Source organism: Argentina silus (genome assembly GCF_951799395.1).
Source record: "Argentina silus genome assembly, chromosome: 17".
Lineage (NCBI taxonomy): Eukaryota > Metazoa > Chordata > Actinopteri > Argentiniformes > Argentinidae > Argentina > Argentina silus.
This window is the reverse complement of record NC_139671.1, coordinates 4,902,432-4,923,650: the sequence shown is the minus strand read 5'-3', so window position 1 is coordinate 4,923,650 and position 21,219 is coordinate 4,902,432. Positions and strand designations below refer to the sequence as shown.

General features: G+C 39.9%; 2 protein-coding genes across 3 annotated transcripts; one reads left to right on the top strand and one right to left on the bottom strand.

Annotated features, from left to right (window-relative positions):
- Positions 1–5,451: 5,451 nt before the first annotated feature.
- baalcb (BAALC binder of MAP3K1 and KLF4 b) lies at positions 5,452–7,310 on the top strand (the record flags this gene model as incomplete). Its single annotated transcript, XM_083688784.1, has 3 exons — positions 5,452–5,635; positions 6,667–6,866; positions 7,134–7,310. 3 exons carry the CDS (start codon positions 5,452–5,454, stop codon positions 7,308–7,310), a joined length of 561 nt encoding a protein of 186 aa, XP_083544910.1.
- Positions 7,311–7,761: 451 nt separating this feature from the next.
- On the bottom strand, positions 7,762–15,246 carry nme6 (NME/NM23 nucleoside diphosphate kinase 6). 2 transcript variants are annotated; one of them, XM_083689503.1, is made up of 6 exons: positions 15,120–15,246; positions 14,509–14,600; positions 13,641–13,747; positions 12,641–12,676; positions 9,945–10,105; positions 7,762–8,977 (listed from the first exon to the last, which is right to left on the bottom strand). In XM_083689503.1, the coding sequence occupies exons 2-6, from the start codon at positions 14,596–14,598 to the stop codon at positions 8,826–8,828; spliced, it is 546 nt and encodes a 181-aa protein (XP_083545629.1). In that variant the 5' UTR covers positions 14,599–14,600; positions 15,120–15,246; the 3' UTR covers positions 7,762–8,825. The 2 variants fall into 2 exon arrangements, with proteins under 2 accessions (XP_083545629.1, XP_083545628.1); XM_083689502.1 differs by lacking the exon at positions 15,120–15,246 and having other exon boundaries at positions 14,509–14,692.
- Positions 15,247–21,219: the final 5,973 nt, after the last annotated feature.

Genomic DNA, 21,219 nt, shown 5'->3' with positions numbered 1-21,219 from the left:
TAGGGGACTTTATTCCCTGTAACACGTGTCAGCCGATCACTGGCAGATGCTAGCCTTCCTCGTGTGTTCGGGTCAAATCTTGGGACTTTTCCTAAATATAAATATTGTGTTTTTCATCTGATTGCCTCAAGACCTTATGTTTTCCTTCACACTAGGCATTTGAACATGTACAATTGCTGATCACCACTTTCAGTGAAAATTGAGTGGTTTAGTCAACTTTGTCACACCTGTGGGGTTCCAGGTCTAAGATGACGGCCATAGGAAATTAATGGGTAATGAAATGTAAAAATACAATAGAATACATAAAAATAGGAAAAAATATACAGAAATGTTGACACATTTCCAGTGTCTGTTCTTTGTGTATTCACTGCAGTTACTCATGTTAACCACTAGCTGAAGACATTGGTTCACAGCTTAAAAAGGTGTTAAACAAAATTTGGTGATGATTTATGGTTTTTGTGTTAATATGAGAGCAGTTTAAACAGACTGGCCAAATTTGGCCCGGGAACATTATAATAAGGGGGGGACAATGAACACAGGAGAAAGGCTAGCAAAGCCTCTTTATTTTTCGGTCTTTCTCAATATAGAACATCTCTGGTGCTCGTACGTACAGTTCAGAAGGTGTGCTCACATGATGGTAATGGCTTCTTAATTCTGACATAAAAGTGATCATATGTATTCACAGTTGTATGGCAAATTATGTCTAGGCATATAGGTCTAGTCCTAATGTTGTATTCAATAATCCAAATGCCAAATCATATCTCGTAATATATGTTTTTGTGTTGTTTAAATGTTAGGTTGGCAGACAGTCCATTCTGTGACAGGTCACCGGCAGAAGTCCTTAATCATCAACCTTCCATGTTCCAAGGTTCAGGTTGTTGTGTTGCCACATTGTTAGAGAGGCCCAAATTATCATGAAATATCTGTGAGAAATTGCAACATTAGTGAGATTTTACTCAAGTGCTGTGAAATACCTACAGCTGCACCTTTGAAGTGCCTTATTTCCTCATCGAAATGCAAAAGGAGTGCATTGCTTCTGATATACTACATTTTATTATGGAAATCACAATCCCATGCCGACACTGTAGCATTCACACAGCTCTGATGTATGTGTGTTGTTGCCGCCAAGGTAGAAATCTTTGAAGTAATTATGGAAATTCAGTATTGAAGGAACGGCAACTGCTGTGTTGTGGACATTACCTGCGTGTCTATAGATTGTTTCCAGGTCAGAAATGTCTATAGAACTATAATACTGTAGATCTCTCCTCTCTCCATAACATTCAAAGGAAATGTATGGCCACGTATTAATTATTGTTGCCATCAGTCAGAATTCAATTCTAAATTGGTAACAGATGAAAGTAAGCATAAACCAGCACTTTCTGTATAACATCATGGTATATTTACTTCACTAACTTGCATCTCTAGCATCAGGGACGGACTGGGACAACAAAACGGCCCTGGACTGTCAGCCAGCAGGGCTGCGCCGGGGGAGATGGAGCAGCCCACAGATCCACCGGCCTATCCAGCCCACAGATCGTGACGCTCACCGGCCCCGCAGCCCACAGATCGTGACGCTCACCGGCCCCGCAGCCCACAGATCCGCTACTTAACGCTACTGTCTAGTATTAAAGGTGGAGTCCTGAATTATTTTTTCAGCCAAATGGCTGGCCCGTCATTGTTTTGGTCTTCAAGTTGAGTGATGGGGCAACTCAACGACTTTGACTAACAGTCCATGATATTTAAACAATGAGTTTTAAACATATTTCAAAGCTATAGTTCATTTCCTACCCATTCAGGATATCACAGTGAGTACACCAACCCTTACCTACATACATAACTGAACAGTGACTGCCCCCTTTTGGACATAGTGGTGAACTTTTCACTCTGAAAATCAGGGCCAAATGTTGTTGTTGGTATTGTCAGTGACATTCCCTGTTGAGGCGTCAGACATTGGATAAAACTATAGGTGTTGCAATAGCAATAGATTCATAATATATTTACTATTTCCTTTTAAGCAGGTTGAAATTCTACTTCCCCTGAAATAGGGTGACTATGTATAAAAAGTGTCATTTCTAAATGATGAAAGCAATATGTACACAAATACCATCAAATAAAAGCTGAGAATCTCTACTTCAACCTCATAGTAATTGTTTGATTTCAAATCCTAGCCTTTGGAGTATAGAGCCAAAAGAAGAAAATAAATATTTGCACAGAAGTGACCAAAAATTACAGCGTGAACAACAGGGTTTTCCACTGTTTCCCTCTGTAGTGCAGTCGATACATGACCATAGAGTAGACTTGCATAAACTTTTCAGGTCTGAGTGCTCAACTGGAATTTGATCTATAAATGGCCTAAAAGCAAAGGAGGCAGGGGAGCAATCTCATAATCTATAACATTACACAACATTATCTGACTCACACAGCAACTGCACATTATGCTGTTAGAGAAAGTGCGTCAGAGACGTCAGAGCTAGACAGCCAGCGTGTTTTTAGCTCTGCTCCAACTGAAGATGTCCCAGTCTGCGTTTTCAACAGAACCTGTTGAAATTCACCAGTGTTACATAATAAACTGTTAATACATATTTAATTATTTGCTTTTGTATAGACTTGTGCAATTGAAACACTGACACACAATGTCATCAGGAAGCACAATATTAATTAACCACAGTTACACAGATGACACCCAGCTATACATGTCTGCATCACCCAAGAAATTCAGCTCAATTGATCCTTGGTGAAATGCATTGTGGACATAAATGTATGGATGTCACAGAACTTCCTCCAGCTCAACCAAGGTAAGACAGAGGTACTAGTCATTGGAGCAAAAGCCGAAAGAGAGAAACTGTCTGCATACTTTAGGACACTAGCACTTAACCAAGCAGCAGGCTAAAAACCCTGGTGACTCAGATCTCAATTTTGAATGAATATCAAGAATGGGGGAAAAAAACATATCTTTATCACTTAAGGAACATCGCTGAGGTGCAATCTTTTCTCTCTCAGGCTGACACTGAGAGACTACTGCATGCTTTTATTACTAGCAGGCTTGACTAATGCTTGTAATGCTCTCCTGTCTGGTCTACCAAACAAAGCTTTGCCGACTGAAATTATACAGAACACAGCAGTTGACCAAGGCCAGACGGAGAGCACACATTAGAGTTTTAGTTTTAGGATTGATTTTAAGATTATTTTATTTGTGTACAAATCACTCTATGCTCATGCACTCCACTACATGTCAGACATGCTTTTAAGATATGTACCCAGTAGACCCCCTCAGGTCCTCTGGCACTGGCCTCTTAACTGTTCCAAAGCCCAGGACCAAGAGGCACAGAGAGGCAGCTTTCAGTTGTTATGTCCCCAGCCTCTGGAACAGCCTGCCGGAGAACCTGAGGAGGGACAAGACTGTGGACATTTTTTAGAGAGATCTTAAGACATACTTTTTTAAACCTTGCTTCTATTTAACATGTTTTATAGTCCTTTAGTCTTTTAGTCTTGTATTTTATGCTATTTTCTTTTTAGTCTTCCTGGTCTTTTAGTCATTTGGTCACTAAGTTATTTTAGGTCATTTTCTTCATGACATTTGAGGTTTTTCTTTACAATGCATTAGTCTCCACAGTCCTCACATGTTTTTACAGTTTGAACCTCCATGGCTGCTCTATTTGTATGATCTAATGTTTTGTGTCATCTTTTGATTTTTTTTCTGGCTTTATTTATTTCTTATTTTCTGTGAAATGCTACCTTCATGTATGAAACGTGCTATATAATTAATGTTTGATTTGATTTGATAACAGTTCTATGCGTCACATCATTACACTTTCTTTTTTGCTTTTGATCATTTCTAGTGCAAGTCCCTCTAGGAGCATTAGAGAAAGAGTATAGAAGGGATTAAACAGAAAAAATACAAGAAATAGTAGTGTATATACAATTTGCTCACGTATGGCAAAGTGACTGTAGCCTACTTTAAATCAGAACCAATGTTTCCAACCCTTTTGCAATTCTCAATTATCTTTTTCAAAAAACTTAAATTTGTATTGTCAAATAATTAAGTACTTTGACAGCGCTAAAGTAAACAAAAATAATAATAATTTTTTTTTTTTTAAAGAAGTGTCTACACACACACACGCACACGCACACGCACACGCACGCACGCACGCACGCACACACACACACACACACACACACACACACACACACACACACAGGCTCTCACACAGTGGGAGGGGGAGTGTCATTATTTACACCGAATGGGTTGTAGAACTGTCATTCGTTTGGAACCGAGGCAGAAAACCGGTGGATGTCCGTCAATACCGGTTCAACACAATGGTATGTACATTTATGGGATTGACTATTGTCGATTTATCATTATCTCAGATGAGGAGCGCACCACATAATAATGGCAAATGTAAGAGCATATAGTCACTATCAAGGTGGTTGTTTTCTTTTCTATTCGATACAGAAGGCATTTTGCCGCTCGATTGATATTTGGTAGATTAAGGTTTGAACATCATACAGCTATTTGCCATGTGTGTGCCAATGCCTATCAAAAAAACAACAACAACAATGCATATTTGACAGACGCATCTCTTTAATTTTGTGCCATGGTGATATTGAATATCTGCGTGAGGTCGTGTTACCGCAATTTTACTGCGTTCAATCGTCAATATATTGCTATATAGTCTTCCAAAACGTTAAAAATACATGGAGACAATCAATCAAGATGAAATGTAAAACTGTCTTACATAAAGTGTCATCGTGTCACATAGGACGAAAGAATCATGGATGAAGTACGGTATGAATCAAAGGTAAATGTTTTAGAAATATTCAACCATGTGCTATTATTGAATGACAACAAATAGTTTCCCCACATCTATTTGTTCTCTTTGGTTGGGTTTGGTATAAGTACAGATTTCTTGTTCAGTTGATTTTTTTGTCTAATAAGCCATTATAATTGCATTATACACCTGTAATAACCAATAATTCTACCTGTACTCAATATACTGTCGCTGTGTTCTTGGATAAACAAGTTGTTATAGACACTTTATTATGCATAACAATGCACAGCTGACATTTTGACTTCCTCCACAGGCAAAACCCCTGGATGTCTCTGCAACAGACTGATCTGTCACCTGTCATCGAACCTATGGGGTGTGAGAGTGCAGGTAGACAGTTTGCCTGGGTGAACCCTAAGATTCCCGATGTGCCCGCCGTTGCCTCTGGAAGTTCTTTAAAACAACAACATAACTTTCTGTTGATACCTGTCATCTTGAAGCGAATGGAGGACAATTTATAAATGAGAAAATGTGTCAAATGGGTGCTGGTGAACACCACTGCAATTCACCTCAGCCATCTGATTGAGGAGAGAGAAGGACCTTGCGCTTGTGCCTTCACCACTGAGGAGGTTCTCTTCAATCCACAGTCCTTGTTCTGGTCTTCTCTTTCTTGCTGAGGAGAACCATGGGGTGTGGGGGAAGCAGGACGGACGCCCTGGAGCCCCGTTACCTAGAGAGCTGGACCAAGGAGACTGAATCGACATGGCTGACCAGCACGGACACTGACATACCCCTCTCCTCCATCCAGAGTATCCCCTCTGAGAACTCATCCGAGGGGGGCTTCGCCTCTGAGAAAACAGTCACTCCTGGTATGAGAAGCTGAGCAGCTACTTGGAAGGCCAGTGTTCTTCGATTGTAGGATTCAGTTTAAGAGTGAAAAGAAAACACCTGCACTTTACACTTTTCATCTCTCTGAGTACACCCCTGTTCCTGGAGACCCGCATGGTTTGCAGGTTTTTGTTACAGCATAGTATAATTCAGGGCTTGATGATTAGCTGGTTCAGATTCGTTACTGCCATGCTGGATCGGAACAAAAAGATTGCACTACATGTGGGTCTCCTGGTCCAGAATCGAGAAATAGCATGTTACTTTTTCTTGGATGACTTTTTAGTTGCAAGAGTTTTAGGTGATGTTAATGTTTAGATTTTATTTGTGACCTTTTGGTCATAATATAGGCTACTGTACGCTGGTGTTTATTCTTACTCAACGGTGGGTCACCTTAAGCACGGGTGAAAACCATCAAAAAGGAAACAAGAAATTAGTAAATTGGTGACAGTCAAGCAAAATCTATTTTGTTAGGTGAATGGGTGCTTGGAGTTTGCATCAAAAGGCAGCAATCACATGCTGCCAGGAGGCCTCTGGTTGTCATGGGAATGGCTACAGTCCACATGGAGCAAAAAAAAAAGCAATAACCTTTTGAAACGATAAAAGAGGACCCAAGTATAGATAAATAATAAAAATCAAACACTTATTTATTGAACATTTATATCTTTTATTTTCATATTGATACTGAATTACTTCATTTCACAAATTCATTTTGTTCATTTGATTCATTTGTTCATGTGATTTTAATATTGATAATAACTAACTACTTGTTAAACATTAACTTAAATGCACTTCAGTGGTTGGCAGTCGGCTAAAGGAAGAATTACTCATGTACAAAATGTCTGTGACCTTGATGGGTTCATCCTTACAGACTAGACAACCCTTGAGTATTTGTTGAGTAAATGTGTAATGTTGATGCATTAGTGCCTTCATCTCTTTGCATAGCCATGATCTGGTAAGTGAGACTAATACCTTTGACGGGTTATTAAAGGTGCACACCTCCATTTTCTTTCAGTGGCAGATTTATTCGATGACGGCCTGCCTGCTCCTGCTCAAGCTTACCTAAAGGTTTGCTCTGCCATGTCTGAAGTAGGCTTGAATGATATGAAGGCCAGTGACACCCCTGCAATACTGGCCTCCCAACACCAGGAGGTGGTGCGACCCTCATCTGGTACCACAGTACAGCGAAGGAGCGTTTTACGTACAGAGGAGACAGTAAGTAATCCGATTATTAATTAAGGATGCATTTTCTGCTGTAATCTCCCTTGTATTGTTGCTAACTAAAAGCCTTCATGAGCCTGAAAGAAGCAATTCTATTTGGGTTGATAGCTGAATCCATTGAGAATTCCAAAACAACATTGACAACTCTATAGAGATATATATCAGTGATATAATCAGCAAAAGCTGTGTTATGCCATGCTCTCTGAATCTATTACAATCGGCAGTGTACTTTCAATATTTCTTGATTAACACCCTCCACAGACAAAATGGCAGGACAATCGGATGTCTACCAAGCAGGTGACCATCACAGTGACGCAGAGCATCCGTCAGGTGGACAAGAGTGGCAAGATCAAGGAGAAGTCCCACACCACCTTCGAGGTCATGAAGCCTGTTGAGGCCATCAAGGAAGTGACAGAAGGGAACACCGAAGTGCACTGAGGAGTGGCAGGAGCCAAAGACAATGATATTGACTGCTGTTTGATACGATGACACCTAATTACTTATTGGGGTGAGAAGGCTTCAGGCTTTGTTTAAAGAGTTTGGTTTTATAAACAGGACCAAAATGTTTGAAAAGCCCAAGAGCCAGACGGAACTGTGCTGTACCAGAGATACGTATATCATGGCTGTGCTAGCTAGCTTGTCGATCATGTCACAAATATTTTCAAAATATTTAGGGCAGTTTTGTGATGTATATGTTATCTATCAGCATTGTCATGGGCATTGTTGTTTTGTCTTGACAGTAGAAAAAAACTGCTTTAGATTACGATGTTTAACATGTCTTTTTCTGTGAACTCTCTAAACTTGTAAACTAGCATTTAAGGAACATAGGTTTTTTAATGATACGATGACTAGTGGATAGTTGGATAACAAATTTATATATTTTTCGGATATTGATTCGTAGGGCGTCTGCATGTTCAGGTTTACATGAAGAGAACTTGATTCAAAATCAAAGAGACAATCATAATAGAGACAAAGTATGGTTCACAAGAAGACTCTCAGAGTTGAGAATGTTACAATTACTTTTGGAAGGTAACACTGTGAAACTGTTGATAAATCTTAATCTATATATTCACATTTCACATACACATTATCTGCAACAAACACAATTGACACACAATGAAGCAGTTGGCAAATGGCTCACAATTGTCTTGGGTTTCAGGAGAAACAACACATTTGAATGGCATGTGTAGAGCAAGGGGTAGAGATAGCATCAAGTACGACAAACTGGTCTATTTTGTGTTTTGTATAAAATGACAAATTGCCTCAGTGAGAGTACAGTATTTACTTTTGTAAGGTAACAGAGCTGGTAGTACACTTTGTAAGGTCTTTTTAGCTTATCTGTTTATTTTGATATACATATATCAATATGGACAGTGTACATTTGTACTGACAATAAATCATGAGACATGACAGAGTTCTTGAAATTTTCCTGCTTTAAAATCACTTCATGGAAGCTGCATATCTACTTTAAAGTTGTCATCACAGGAACATTTTGGATGGAACAAGCTAAACCACTATTATTATATAACTATTGCATTTCGGCACTTCCATTTTGCATATCTTACACTTTCAAGAGCATGAACATTATGGCACTGCTGGAGAGAACCTAACAGAGAACCTAACCATGAAAAAGGTGCATGGTTGGCAATGCCATTCTTTTGATATGAATTCCATTCTGTTGATAACGTGTAACATTGCCTCTGACAAGTCTCCTGGTGGATAGAAGCGCATTTGGATTGTGTGTGTGTGTGTGTGTGTGTGTGTTTTTTTTTGGAAATGGTCAAATTAGCGAATATGGCATGCTTGAGTATGGCCTGTTGCCAGGTATTAAAAATATATACCGACACAGATGCATAAACATTACTATGACAGACAGAATTTGGCCCTTGGTCAGCAACTTTTCAGTGAGAATCTAGTCCGGTCCAGTCTTTAGTTTCTGAGTCTGTACTGAGGTCAACTCTGTGCTGGTAGAGTGTGGATCTGTCTCTGCTGGTCATACTCCATGCATCCGGTCCTGAATACTGGCTCTTCCTTCTCCATCCACTCCTGCGGAACAAAATCTGGGAAGAAGAAGCGTATCTCTCTCTGTGCCGACTCCAAGGAATCTGGGAACGAGAATGTTGGAGAAACCATTGCGATCATTGTGAAAACGCAATTCAATGCCAATCCATTTGGAGACAAATCTAACTTAATTTATAAATTGTATTTAGGCCAATTAAGTTAACATACAGATATGCATTTTTTAACAAAGACCTGCATTTTGATTCAGTCCTACAGAATTACTTTCCATTGCACTCTTGTAAGAGAATAATAATAATAATAATAATAATAATAATAATAATAATAATAATAATAATAATAATAATAATAATAGATCTATAAGGAAAAGAAAACTGAAATCTAAGCAGCAAATTAGATTTTTATAGCAACGTAGAATTTAACAGACAGTGGGGGTGTATATGAATAACAACATTGTTACATTGTAATTAGTCAGGCAGGTTATCCTAATAATCATTCAATTATGTAATTGTATGTTTAATCAAGGGTTATACAATCTATTTGTGTCAGTTAAGATATTTTAAGATATTCGTTCTTTATCATTACTGTGAGTTCACTGACTCTTTTCCAAAATCATATGAAATGTCTATGACAACTTTTGTCTTATGAACATTATGACATACCATGTATGCTACACTGAACAAACCGCCAACTGCTACAGTACATACAGATAAGACATAAGAGAGTGTGTGGAAAAAGCCTGGCCTCTGGGTGCCACTCTTTCAGTGCAAAGCTTTTGTGCTTTGCAAAAATTCGTGGCGGCATCGAGCCACCAGAAAAGTAAATCAGGGCGTTTGGGGGGCTGTTGCCTTAAAGAAGCAATCTTTAACTTTAATTTCTGCTTTTAAGTAACTTTCAAGTGCTGCCTCTCCACTTCTGAGTGAACTGAGGGGGTGGGTCTTGGGTGGGTCTCTGTTACAGAAGGCACCTGTAAAACTCTGGAAACGTGCTGATTTTCTCCTTTGTTTTCAGGCTGAGGTATACCCAAATCATGGACATCATGACGAGCTTTACCTGAGCCATGAGTGGTATTCCTGGTATCCGTGAGTCCAAACTGGGCTCTGATGGTGGTCGGGGAGGTATACCGGGCCCTGAACACTTTGGTTGGTCCCATCAGTTCCCTCCAGTGAGCTATAGCATCTTCTCTGGCTAGGATGTACGCCCGCATTGGACCACTGTGGGAAAATCACAATGGATGGTCAAGGAATGCAGGTCTGAGTATGTCTCCTTGGTTTGCTTATGAATCGGCTACAATATAGAGACGATATGGTGTTTGCTAGTGAGTTCATATGAGCCAAAAGAAGGATAAGAATAGGTCTGGGAATAACAGTAGCTCACAAAATTCTTTAGATCGTACTATTGTGTAGGAAATTGAGAGAAGGCAAGCCAGTCTCTCCACTTAACGAAATCCTGCTATAAGTCACACAACAGCACGACTAATTATAAATAACAACCACAAATGGAAAAGCCTCACTAAAAATAAATGTTGAACAAATTTAGCCTCAAGTTCATGCTCAACAAAAAAACAAGAGGCCCATCAAGCCGCACGCTGACGTCCAGTCTACACTCCTGTGAGCAAAAACCAGGCCTGAGGACGGAGCAGTTGCCACGACAACCGTGGCAGCACAGTTTTGGCTCCATGGATGACGTTTCTAAAACACCTTTGCAATCCAGCGGGGGGCTCTACAGGGGGCCTAGTGTAACATTTTCCCAACAAAGGCCCTAGAAGCTTAGTCCTCCACTGACAATTGAAACCACAAAGTGATGCTTCAAAGCCTATATGGAAGCCTATTGTGTTATAGACTGAATTTAAAATGGATTAAATTAAAAGAATTTGCCATCAATCCACACACAATACCCCAGAATGACAAAGCGAAAACATGTTTTTGGAAATGTTAATAAATGTATTAAAATTGAAACACAGAAATACCTCATGTACATAAGTATTCAGTCCCTTTGCTATGACACTTTTAAAATGAGCTCAAATGCAAAAATGTCATCAACAAATCACTCAATAAGTTGAATTGAGTCCATCTTAATGCAAGGATAAAAGTTCATGTAATTTGGGAATTAATATCTTTGTTTCATAAAAACTCATATCAATCGCCAAAAATGAATATTTTTCTTGGAAGATTTACTCTGGCACCTCTGGACATCTTATGAGCATGTTGCATCCATGAATTTTTTTAAACTCACGCTTTTGACCACGTACAAGACTCTTAAAATGTCTGTGTTAATAGACTTATGATTCTTTCTGCAGCCCTCATTCACAATGCTGTCTCCTTGATGTCCGTCTCTCTCTCGTTTGTTGTCATTAAAAGCCTTCGACAGCAGCGTGCAGAGCGACATGAAGAAAGTAGCGCAGCTAGCAGACGGAATTCTTGTCAAAATAAAAGTCAAGACAGTTAACAGACTTTAGACTAATGTCTCTTCCGTTCGTAGCCCTACACCATCTAGCCACAACTCTGTTTACCTTTTGAGCTCTATACAGCCAGCAGAGTGTAGCAGCTGCTGGCAGTCCAACTGTCCAATAATGTATTTTTTTAACATGTATTCGAAATTGTATATTTCGAGGAAGCGATTTTATTTTAAAGGTTTCGCCGAAACGGAAGTTCCGCGTCCCCGTGATTTGACAACACAAAGCTGTGTTGGCCTGTTAGTTGCTCCAATGATGTTAGTTTCTCCAACGTCAAATGTTACTGAAATTGTATGCATTTATCTTATTGAGATGATTTGCACCAATGGTCTACAAATGGCTTATAAACCTTTATGCATGTGAGGGGTGAGAAAGCATCTTCTCTGGCTAGGATGTACGCCCGCATCGGACCACTGTGGGAAAATTACAATGGATGGTCTTAAAACTAAGGATCCTTTTCAAAAGACACAAGCGCAAAGAATGCAGGTCTGAGTATGTCTCCTTGGTTTGCTTATGAATGGGCTACAATATCGAGACGATATGGTGTTTGCTAGTGAGTTCAAATGAGCCAAAAGAAGGATAAGAATAGGTCTGGGAATAACAGTAGCTCACAAAATTCTTTAGATCTTACTATTGTGTAGGAAATTGAGAGAAGGCAAGCCAGTCTCTCCACTTAACGAAATCCTGCTATAAGTCACACAACAGCACGACTAATTATAAATAACAACCACACATGGAAAAGCCTCACTAAAAATAAATGTTGAACAAATTTAGCCTCAAGTTCATGCTCAACAAAAAAACAAGAGGCCCATCAAGCCGCACGCTGACGTCCAGTCTACACTCCGATGAGCAGAAACCAGGCCTGAGGATGGAGCAGTTGCCACGACAACCGTGGCAGCACAGTTTTGGCTCCATGGATGACGTTTCTAAAACACCTTTGCAATCCAGCGGGGGGCTCTACAGGGGGGCAAACAAAGGCCCCAGAAGCTTAGTCTTCCACTGACAATTGAAACCACAAAGTGATGCTTCAAAGCCTAGATGGAAGTGATTCATATATGTGACTTTCTGGTGGGGAAAAATATGAATGGGCTCAAAGGAGGTCATCTGTTATGTGTCAACTTAGTGGTATATGTATACCAACAAGTCCATTTTTCATCTTAAGAGCTGTTTTCCTCCTTTTTACAAACCTAAGGAAGAGCACTTCATGATGTGGGAATCAAATACAATGGTTAGTAAATGGCAGTGGTAGCCAACTTCAGTCAAGGTCAGGCTTAATGACTTGGCTGAAGCTTACCTTGACATGAACTCCACCAGCCTTTGGTAGAAGAATCTTCCTGAGAGGCAAAACAAAAGCACATAAAAACTTTACCTAACTAAAACTTAAACAAACTTAACTTGAATGCCTAAGGAGAAAACTATAGTAATTTAATAAATATCAGCAATGTGTAGTGATAAAGGAATAGAGAGATAACACAAAAATAGAGAAAGATAACATTTAGAAAGACAAGAGATATGCAAATCAAAGAGAGATAATTCTGGCTGTAGATAAACTTCAGATAGAACACCTAATCACAAGCTCATATCTGAATTTGTATGCTATTTCCGTTTCCCTTTTTTTTCTTAATTTGCCAAGGGCATTCAACAATTTGCAAAGAGCACTTCCCTGGAAACCTGACTGACTGGCTGACGGAGATGCTGCAGAAAACAGCCATATCAGTATTCAAGGCAGCTGTTGTTCTGAGGAAACAGATGCTCAATTAACACAGGAGGGGTGAATCATTCAGGCTCTGACTAGTGTCTAAACTGAAATTGTGCCTTTGAAGCTGGCAAGAGGAGAACTTTTACTGACTTCATAGAAAGTGAGTCTGTTTTCTGCTATTTTTCGGTTGTGACAGCAGCTGACACTCGATTAAACCTGGGAGTCTGTGACACCATGACCAATCACGCTGAATCATTCGTTTTTGTCAGCCCACAAGAATTAAAACTAAAATTGTGTTATTCTGAGTAGAATCTTTATTTTACACTAAATGTAGCTGATATGGTGCCTGGTCACATTAGGGTCCAGACTGTCTTAATTATATGGGTCAGGGAGACAATGGAATGCATTAGCTGGAAACTGAACATTAAAGGGATGTAATACTCCCCATACTCACGGAAAGAGCTACTGTATATCCTTCAAAATCGTAGATAATCCTTCTGATAATCCCTTTCCTTAGTTAGACTCATTTTAGTTAACCTTTATCTAACCATCTTAATACACACAATGACAAAACAATGTAAGGCAGAAGCATGACTTGCCTGCATGCTCAGCATAGAATTTTTCAGAGTCCTGTCTTCGCCACACCAGATCTCTTGACCTGACAATAGCAAACTTGTTCTCTAGTATTCTTTGGTGAAGGGCCTGAAAGGTAAAGGCAGACGTTACCCCTGCTTCAGATACTGAAAGGTAAAGGCAGATGTTACACTGGCTTCAGATACTGAATAGAGGACAGTAGGCTGGTCTTCAAGGCTAGTGTTCTTGGCCTGGGTTCTTGGCTAGTCTATAATAGGTTAGTCTTCTATGCTCGTCTATTTGAGGCTGATCTTTTAAATTAGTTTACTTGAATGAATGGACGACTTGGTTAAATGGATGTTGGATGGATAGGCTATTGACCAGCATGCATTTTCAATACTGCTTTATAAAAATCCTACTCCACTTGTGTAGATGGAGGCAGACCGACTTTAAAGCATCAACTAGAATTAAAACATTAAAAAGGTACTAGGCTAATGTAATCTTTGATCATTTTGAGGCCGCTTGACATGGAAATCAGCCTAAACCAGGGAACACAGAGGAGCAGTCTTCATGGCTGCTTTTATTTAGCTTCTCAATCAAATTGCTGTATGAAATGTGCCAAAATACGAAAAGATCATTTTCCAAAAGAGCATTTACTATATGATCAGATTTCTGAAGAAAGACATAGAAATACATTCATGTTTTGATTCTGGACCACCCATTTCATGAACGGTGAAATCAATACTACACATGTATCCTATGCTGCTGGACATTATCTGAATCATTTCGGTGGTTTGTCCAATAAATATAGTCGATCATATCAAATATACCTATTTCCAGTCACGGATCTCATAGAGGCAAAGCGAACAGGTATAAATCAAAGGGCTCACCTCCAGCATCAAAGGATGCGCGACTGCATCTGGTTTGATGACCGCGAGGGTGAGCTGCAGTGCTTTCGCACAGCGATGTGTGGTTAACATGCCTGGTAAAAAAAAAAAAAAAAAAAAAAAAAAAAGTGAAATACTGTAGGCTAATAGACACATGCCTCATTCACATTCACATCAGCACAATAAACGTAAGCTCGGTAAATAAGATCGGTAGCCTACGTGACGAGAAATGTAAACATTGTATCGTTTTGTACGTTTAAGCCGACCGGTTCATTGGAGATGGCATCTGCTATCATTACTTAATTCAGTTTTTCATTCTTCATTTGCATAGCATGTGAACCTCGATTTATTATTGAGTCATCGAATTTCGTTGCATACCGCTGCTCATTTAGGAAACTTGAAGAAAAAGGCTACTGATTCTCATTCGTGCGCCGCCATATTGGAAACAAAGCTATAATGCATCGATCTATTTAATTGTCCTGGCACACTAAATTATGAATTATATCTGAAATAGGATACTTTGCCAGTATTTAAGGATTGCAATTATTAATGAATGAAAATGTCAGTATGAAGATTGAACTAATTAATGAATGGTGATAGTGAGAATTTCCTACCTGGTCCGTCCGTAAATTGAGTCCTAAAGTCCTAAAACTATCAACTAAAAGTTCCACTTGTTATGTTTTACATGGAGTTATATTTACATGCTCCTCATCTGTATATGATAATGACCACAAATGTATGTCTGTCTTGTTCATTTTGACAAAGAAAGGATTCGAAGGCACTCAAAATATGGAATAAAGAACATGTAGTCTACCCTTCCATGACTACATTGAAGATCATCTGTGTGGCTCCCATAAACCACATAGTTCATTTATCACTGCTTACCCCCTCTGTGTTGACAGATAAACATAGCCATTATGACAAGTCAAACAGCTTGTTCCTCTTGTCTTTGTCCCACAAACAGTTATAGCCACTGGATTCTCGAGTCCAGCACACTCTGGCTCACAACCACACCAGTCAAGTTTTACGTCAGTTTACACTGATTGTTAAAATGTTATCACACTGAAGAATGATCATATTCTAACCATCATGCTTTTTGCACTTAAAGCTCAAGATTATTATTATTTTTTTTTACTCTGGACAATGGAATGATAACAATATAGGCTACTAAGCCAGATATGACAGGTTTGTGTCCCCGGAAATGGAATCCTGTCAATGTGAGAGCTCGGGCATGAGAGTTCCAAACACCTGGCACATTCTGCCAGAGAAGCCACACCCTTGAAAGAGGGGTGACATTCAGGGGTGGGGGGTGGGGGGGTAAAGACAGGGGAGAGAGAGGGTTGGGTCTGGGGGGGGGGGGGCTGTCTGTCCTACATAGGTTTGTTCCACCTGCCATGCCCATGTGACCTGGGGTGACACCACAGCTGTCACCTCCTCTGGGGGGAAGAGTGGGGAGAGAAGGGGGGAACCTTTGAAGTAGGTGTAAGGGGTGACACACAGGAGGGAAGAGGAGAGTGGGGAACGAGGGGTTGGTGGCCCAATTAATGTACAGTAAACAGGTCAATTCATTCAGGGAGGGTTTTATGATATACCATGTAAAGCCTTATTCACACTGGCAGTTTGAAGTGACTAAAATCCTTTTTTTCCCATATCTGATTCTAAACAGATTTTTTTTCCTGCAGTCTGAACAGGCAAAAACCACGTGGAATCTGATATTTCAAACCACATTTCAAACCATATTCATAGGTGGTTTGGAATCAGATACAAATCTGATTCCTGGTCATGTGACTTGTGTCTGAACGGTCAAATCTGATTTATTTTCCCTTAAGTGATTTTTTTCAGCACTCCCTATGTGACACAGTGTTGTCTGACACCATCACCTCGCAACACAAACAACAAACAAACACAGAGGACAAGAGTTTGTGGAGTACTAAAGAGGTGTGTCATTTTCTGTCATTAGCCTTGATTCTCATAAAGAGAAACACAGCAAGCAACTTGGAAACTTCCATGGCAGGCATTGTTGTCACCCACAACAACTTCTGAGTTAGGGGAAGCATGGGCACCACCATGTACACTGTAGTCCCATCGTTACTATGACAACTAGCATACCCATGTCAGCTTAAGACTACACTGTCTGAACGCAGAAAAATCTGATTTGGTCACTTGGAAATGCTGTTTGAACACTTGGGCATTAAGGCCTGCAGTGTGAACAAAGCTTTAAGTCTTTAATTTTGGGGTTTTCTTTACCACATGACCAGGCCCTTGTCATAGCCTTTTACTCAGTTTTTCCTGATCCAGTCATGTGACCCTGAGGGCATATAAATCTGGTATAATTAATCGTAGATCATAGAGATGGTCACAATGATGACAAACTCTTGGCATAAGCTGCTATCACTCACTGCCTCAAACAGCAGGCCATTGTAGGTCCCTCAACTGCAATGCAAACCACAATCCTGTATTAAACCCAGAGACACGGCTGTACGTCTGGTTGGTCTGGCTGCTCTGGCTGCTCTATGGCTTCTGATCCTGGATCATCATGCTGACTCTTGTGTTAAACATCCTCAGTGATCCCATCCTCAGTGATCTGATCCCAGTCCACATTGCGACGCCAACCCTCAACCCCCCCACCCCCCACCCCCCACCCTCGTCATCTGGGTGTTGCTGCTGGCTGTATTGCTGCTGTTGGCTCTCCTGCAGTTGTCATTCCCTTTTGGTGGGACCCAGCAGCTGCCTGACGATCCCCCATAGGAGCTTGGGTGTCTGCAGCACATTCTCCAAGGGGAGCAGTGGGGGGATCATGTAGAAACGTGTGTCCTGTAGCAGGAGGCAGATCACTTTTCTGTGATGTTACAATCTTTTGAGGGTGTAATAATACGTCGTCTTGTACACTTAATATTGTACTTCTACAATGGAAATACGTAGATATATGTATTCTGTTTATCCTCTATGTTTTTTTTTGTTTTTTTTTAAATATACAATGGATTCACTTGTCTATCTGGATGGACTTGCTGAGCTGTTCTCCTCCTGTGGAGTATTGGAATTGTTAGTTAGGGGGGGATCTCCACCTGGACTGATTGATACACTTTTCTGATAAACTTAAAGATATATGCCTAATCTGAAAAACCTGAATCTGAAATTTACCCTGATTGACATTATATTGACAAATAGACCACGGGAAATACATATCCAGTTGTGTTTTTGCAAATGATATCAGTGAACATTGCCCTATTGCCTATGTCAGAGATACTAGGATTCCTAAATGTAAACCCAGATGTATCTTTAAGAGTAATTTTAGAAACTTCACTGACCAAGGTTTTTTGGTCAGTGAAGTGTGATTTAGAAAATGTGTCCCACATACCTGAAACTGAATTAGCCCACATCTATTTTTCTTCTCCCTTAACTCTGACAAACAGAGTTGCAGACAAACATGCTCTCGTTAAAAAAACAAAGGATAAAGGATAGACATAATCCAGAGTCTTCTAATGAACTGTCAGAGGCTCTTCATACAAGGAATACTGTCTGGGCCAAAGCTAGACATAGTGACTCTGCTGTGGACTGGCAGTCATTCAGACAATTGAAGAATAGATGCATTGTTATGACCAGGAAAGAAAAATCCGCTTATTACCTGGATTCTCTGTGTAGTAGTGGTGGAAATCCACATAAATTCTGGAAAATGTTTGAATCCCTGAAACATAGCTCCGCCACTACACTGCCCCAACAAATCACGTCAGATTCTGGCCCCATAAATGACAACATTAGTAATGCTTTTACTTTTACTTTAGGTTTGGCGGGTGGCCCTAAAATTGTGTGGAATGAGGAGGTTACAATTGTCTGCCAGCCTGAGCTTTGCAGTGGCATACCAGTGACCTACTGGACCCTGGTAACTAGGCCCCTAGCTCATATTTTTAATCTCTTTCTTAGCTCTGAGACTATCCCCAAGATATGGAAAGCAGCTCATGTGCTATCATTACATAAGTGTGGGGACTGCAGAAAACTAAATAATGATCGTCCAATTTCCAAAGCATGTGTAGCTAAAATATTAGAATCCTTGATCAACTCTCTGCTTTGTTCATTCTTGTCCCAGAATGGTACCTTGAGCACATTTCAATTAGGCTTTAGGCCAGGACTCAGTAAAATTTCAGCTACATCCGTTGTAATCCCTTGTAATCCCTTGATAATCAATGATATTGTTTGTGCCCAAGATAAAAAGAAGCATTGTGCAAAAGCTTTTGATACAGTGCATCATTCACTGTTAGTGAGTAGACTAACAAGGTTTTGATCAGAATGCTTGTCATTGGTTCCTAAACTACCTCACAAATAGAACTCAGTGTGTAGTTGCTGACAATATTCAGTCACAATCTCTAGAGATTACAAAGGGAGTGCCTCAGGGTTCAATTTGAGGTCTGTTACTGTTTGCACTGTATATAAGTGATATTGGCTCCTTATTTAAGAACTGTAAACACTTTTATGCAGATGATACTGCACTCTATTCTGCAGCCTCCTCTGTGGATGGAGCTTTGTCTAACCTACCCACTTTTGACACCCTTCAATGCTCACTTGTGGACCTCAAGTTAGTACTAAATGCAACCAAAACTAAGTATATGCTTTTCTCGAGAGCTAGCCATAGATTCTTGGTATCTGGATTGATGATAAGTGCCATTTTAGACCAGATTGTGATTGTGCCATTGTTATAGTGCTCTTGTTATAATTGATTGTTGTCTGTAAAAAAGTGTATTGCCTGTGTAAATTGTGTCCTTTTAAAATCTTGATGTAAATAATAATGATGTATATATATTTTGTAATGGGACTCCCCTGAATAAATAAGTACAAATACAAAAATAATAAATTGTATGTTTTAAAAATTGGGAAAGTACTCATTTCCAATTTGATGATCCTCATCAGCTACAAATATCATCACAGTATAATAGCTTTGACAATGAAGAATATAACACTTTGTGGACCTGCTGTAAGAAAGCCTGTTTCATTGCATCATTCTCTGTCAATGTCTCACCTTTGACCTGTTGACCCTGCTTACTCCAGGGTGCCCTTGTCCAGGACATTACAGCTCACCTGTCTCCCACTCTGGTGCCACACCATTACAACCGGGTCGCTGACACCAATTAAAGGGGACACACGTCCCGTTGTAACACCCTGGCCCTTTCATGCCCTATAGTTGTTTGGGGGATGAAGGGGAGGGCGCTTAGGTCAGAGGGGCATTTCCTGTCATAACACCATTTGGGCTTCAATTTAGCAGATCATGATGAAAACACCATATTTCACCTACACCGGGTAAATGGAAAATCATGGAAACATATTGGCCGATTGGGGAAAATATATGTCTGTAAACATGTCATAACCATGTATGTCTCCTGATTGAGTGTGACAAAACTAGGTATGGATGCTAAGGTCTTTCCTCCACATGACTGGCTGGCATTAAATAGAAAAGTTCATTTTTAATCATGGATGATCCAGATGATCTATTTTGTTTTCAAGAAAGGGTCCATTCATGCATGTTTGTTTTTTCACATGCACGAAATGACCATCATGCATCATTGTCAATCTAGCCAGGTGTTATGTATGTTCATGGTTGTTTTCAGGATGATTTTTGATTAAAGTGGAAATCAGAATCAGCATGGCCACTAGCCATTTTAAAGCCATAATCTAGAGGTGGTGAAATGTCAAATTAGCTGACCCACTCGGGTTACTCCTCAGTAAAACTAACCAGAGAGACAGTTAAGCTACATGACTGCCCTGAAAAGTAGAATAAAACAGAAAAGAGAAACACAAAGTAAAGAGATACCATTTGTCAATTTGATCATTTCAAAGCCTGTTCACCAACAGCCTCAGCATCAGTGCCTCTCACAGAATCCTTTTGTTCCATGTCTGACTCACGGGAGAGAGAAAACTTCCCCATGACGAGATTCTCACCTGTTCTCCCTTTTAGCCTAAATGCTGGTGAACTTTAGCCTTTCTGCTCCATTGCCTCAGCATGCAGGCCTTGGCTCCCGGTGACAGCTGTTATCTTTTTCTTATTCTGTAATTAATTAAAGGAATTGTTCACCCAAATTCCATAATTTTGTAACTGTTTTTTTACATCTTGCACGTAGTCAGTACACCAGCAGTTGAACAGTCTATGCTGAAAACGTTATTCCATTTCCACAGCAACCAAAAGATAACAGAGTAAGCAACCCCTAGCTTTTTTCCTGTGATTCCCAATCTCCCCAGTACACCTACAAATGCCTAAATCAACTCAAAATTATTTCTGCAAAATAAGCTTTTGAGATGTAAAATATGAACAAAAGGTCAACAAAATGTATAACAGTTGACAAAGATACAGACTTTGTTTTACATGTAAACAATGCTAATGATAATAAATGTCATGCCCAAATCATTGCAAAGTAATTTAGAAAAGGATAGTGGAGCTATCTGTAACGTGCTTTAAGTTACTCATTATAACCACTAAAATACTATTACCAATTTCATGTGATTGTTGATGATCTGTCACAACTGTAACTGGATCTATGTTCTCATACTTTATGGAACAGAGAAATAATCTCACCATCAACACCTAAATCCACCTCAGTGCCAATATACCAAAGACCAAACGGTGTGGTAGCATGGATGGGATTTTCAGGGGGATGGTGTGGGCTGTTGGTCTGCATACCCCCTTAAAGGACATTTCCTCCCAAGAATAGGAACTGTTATAGGTTAAGC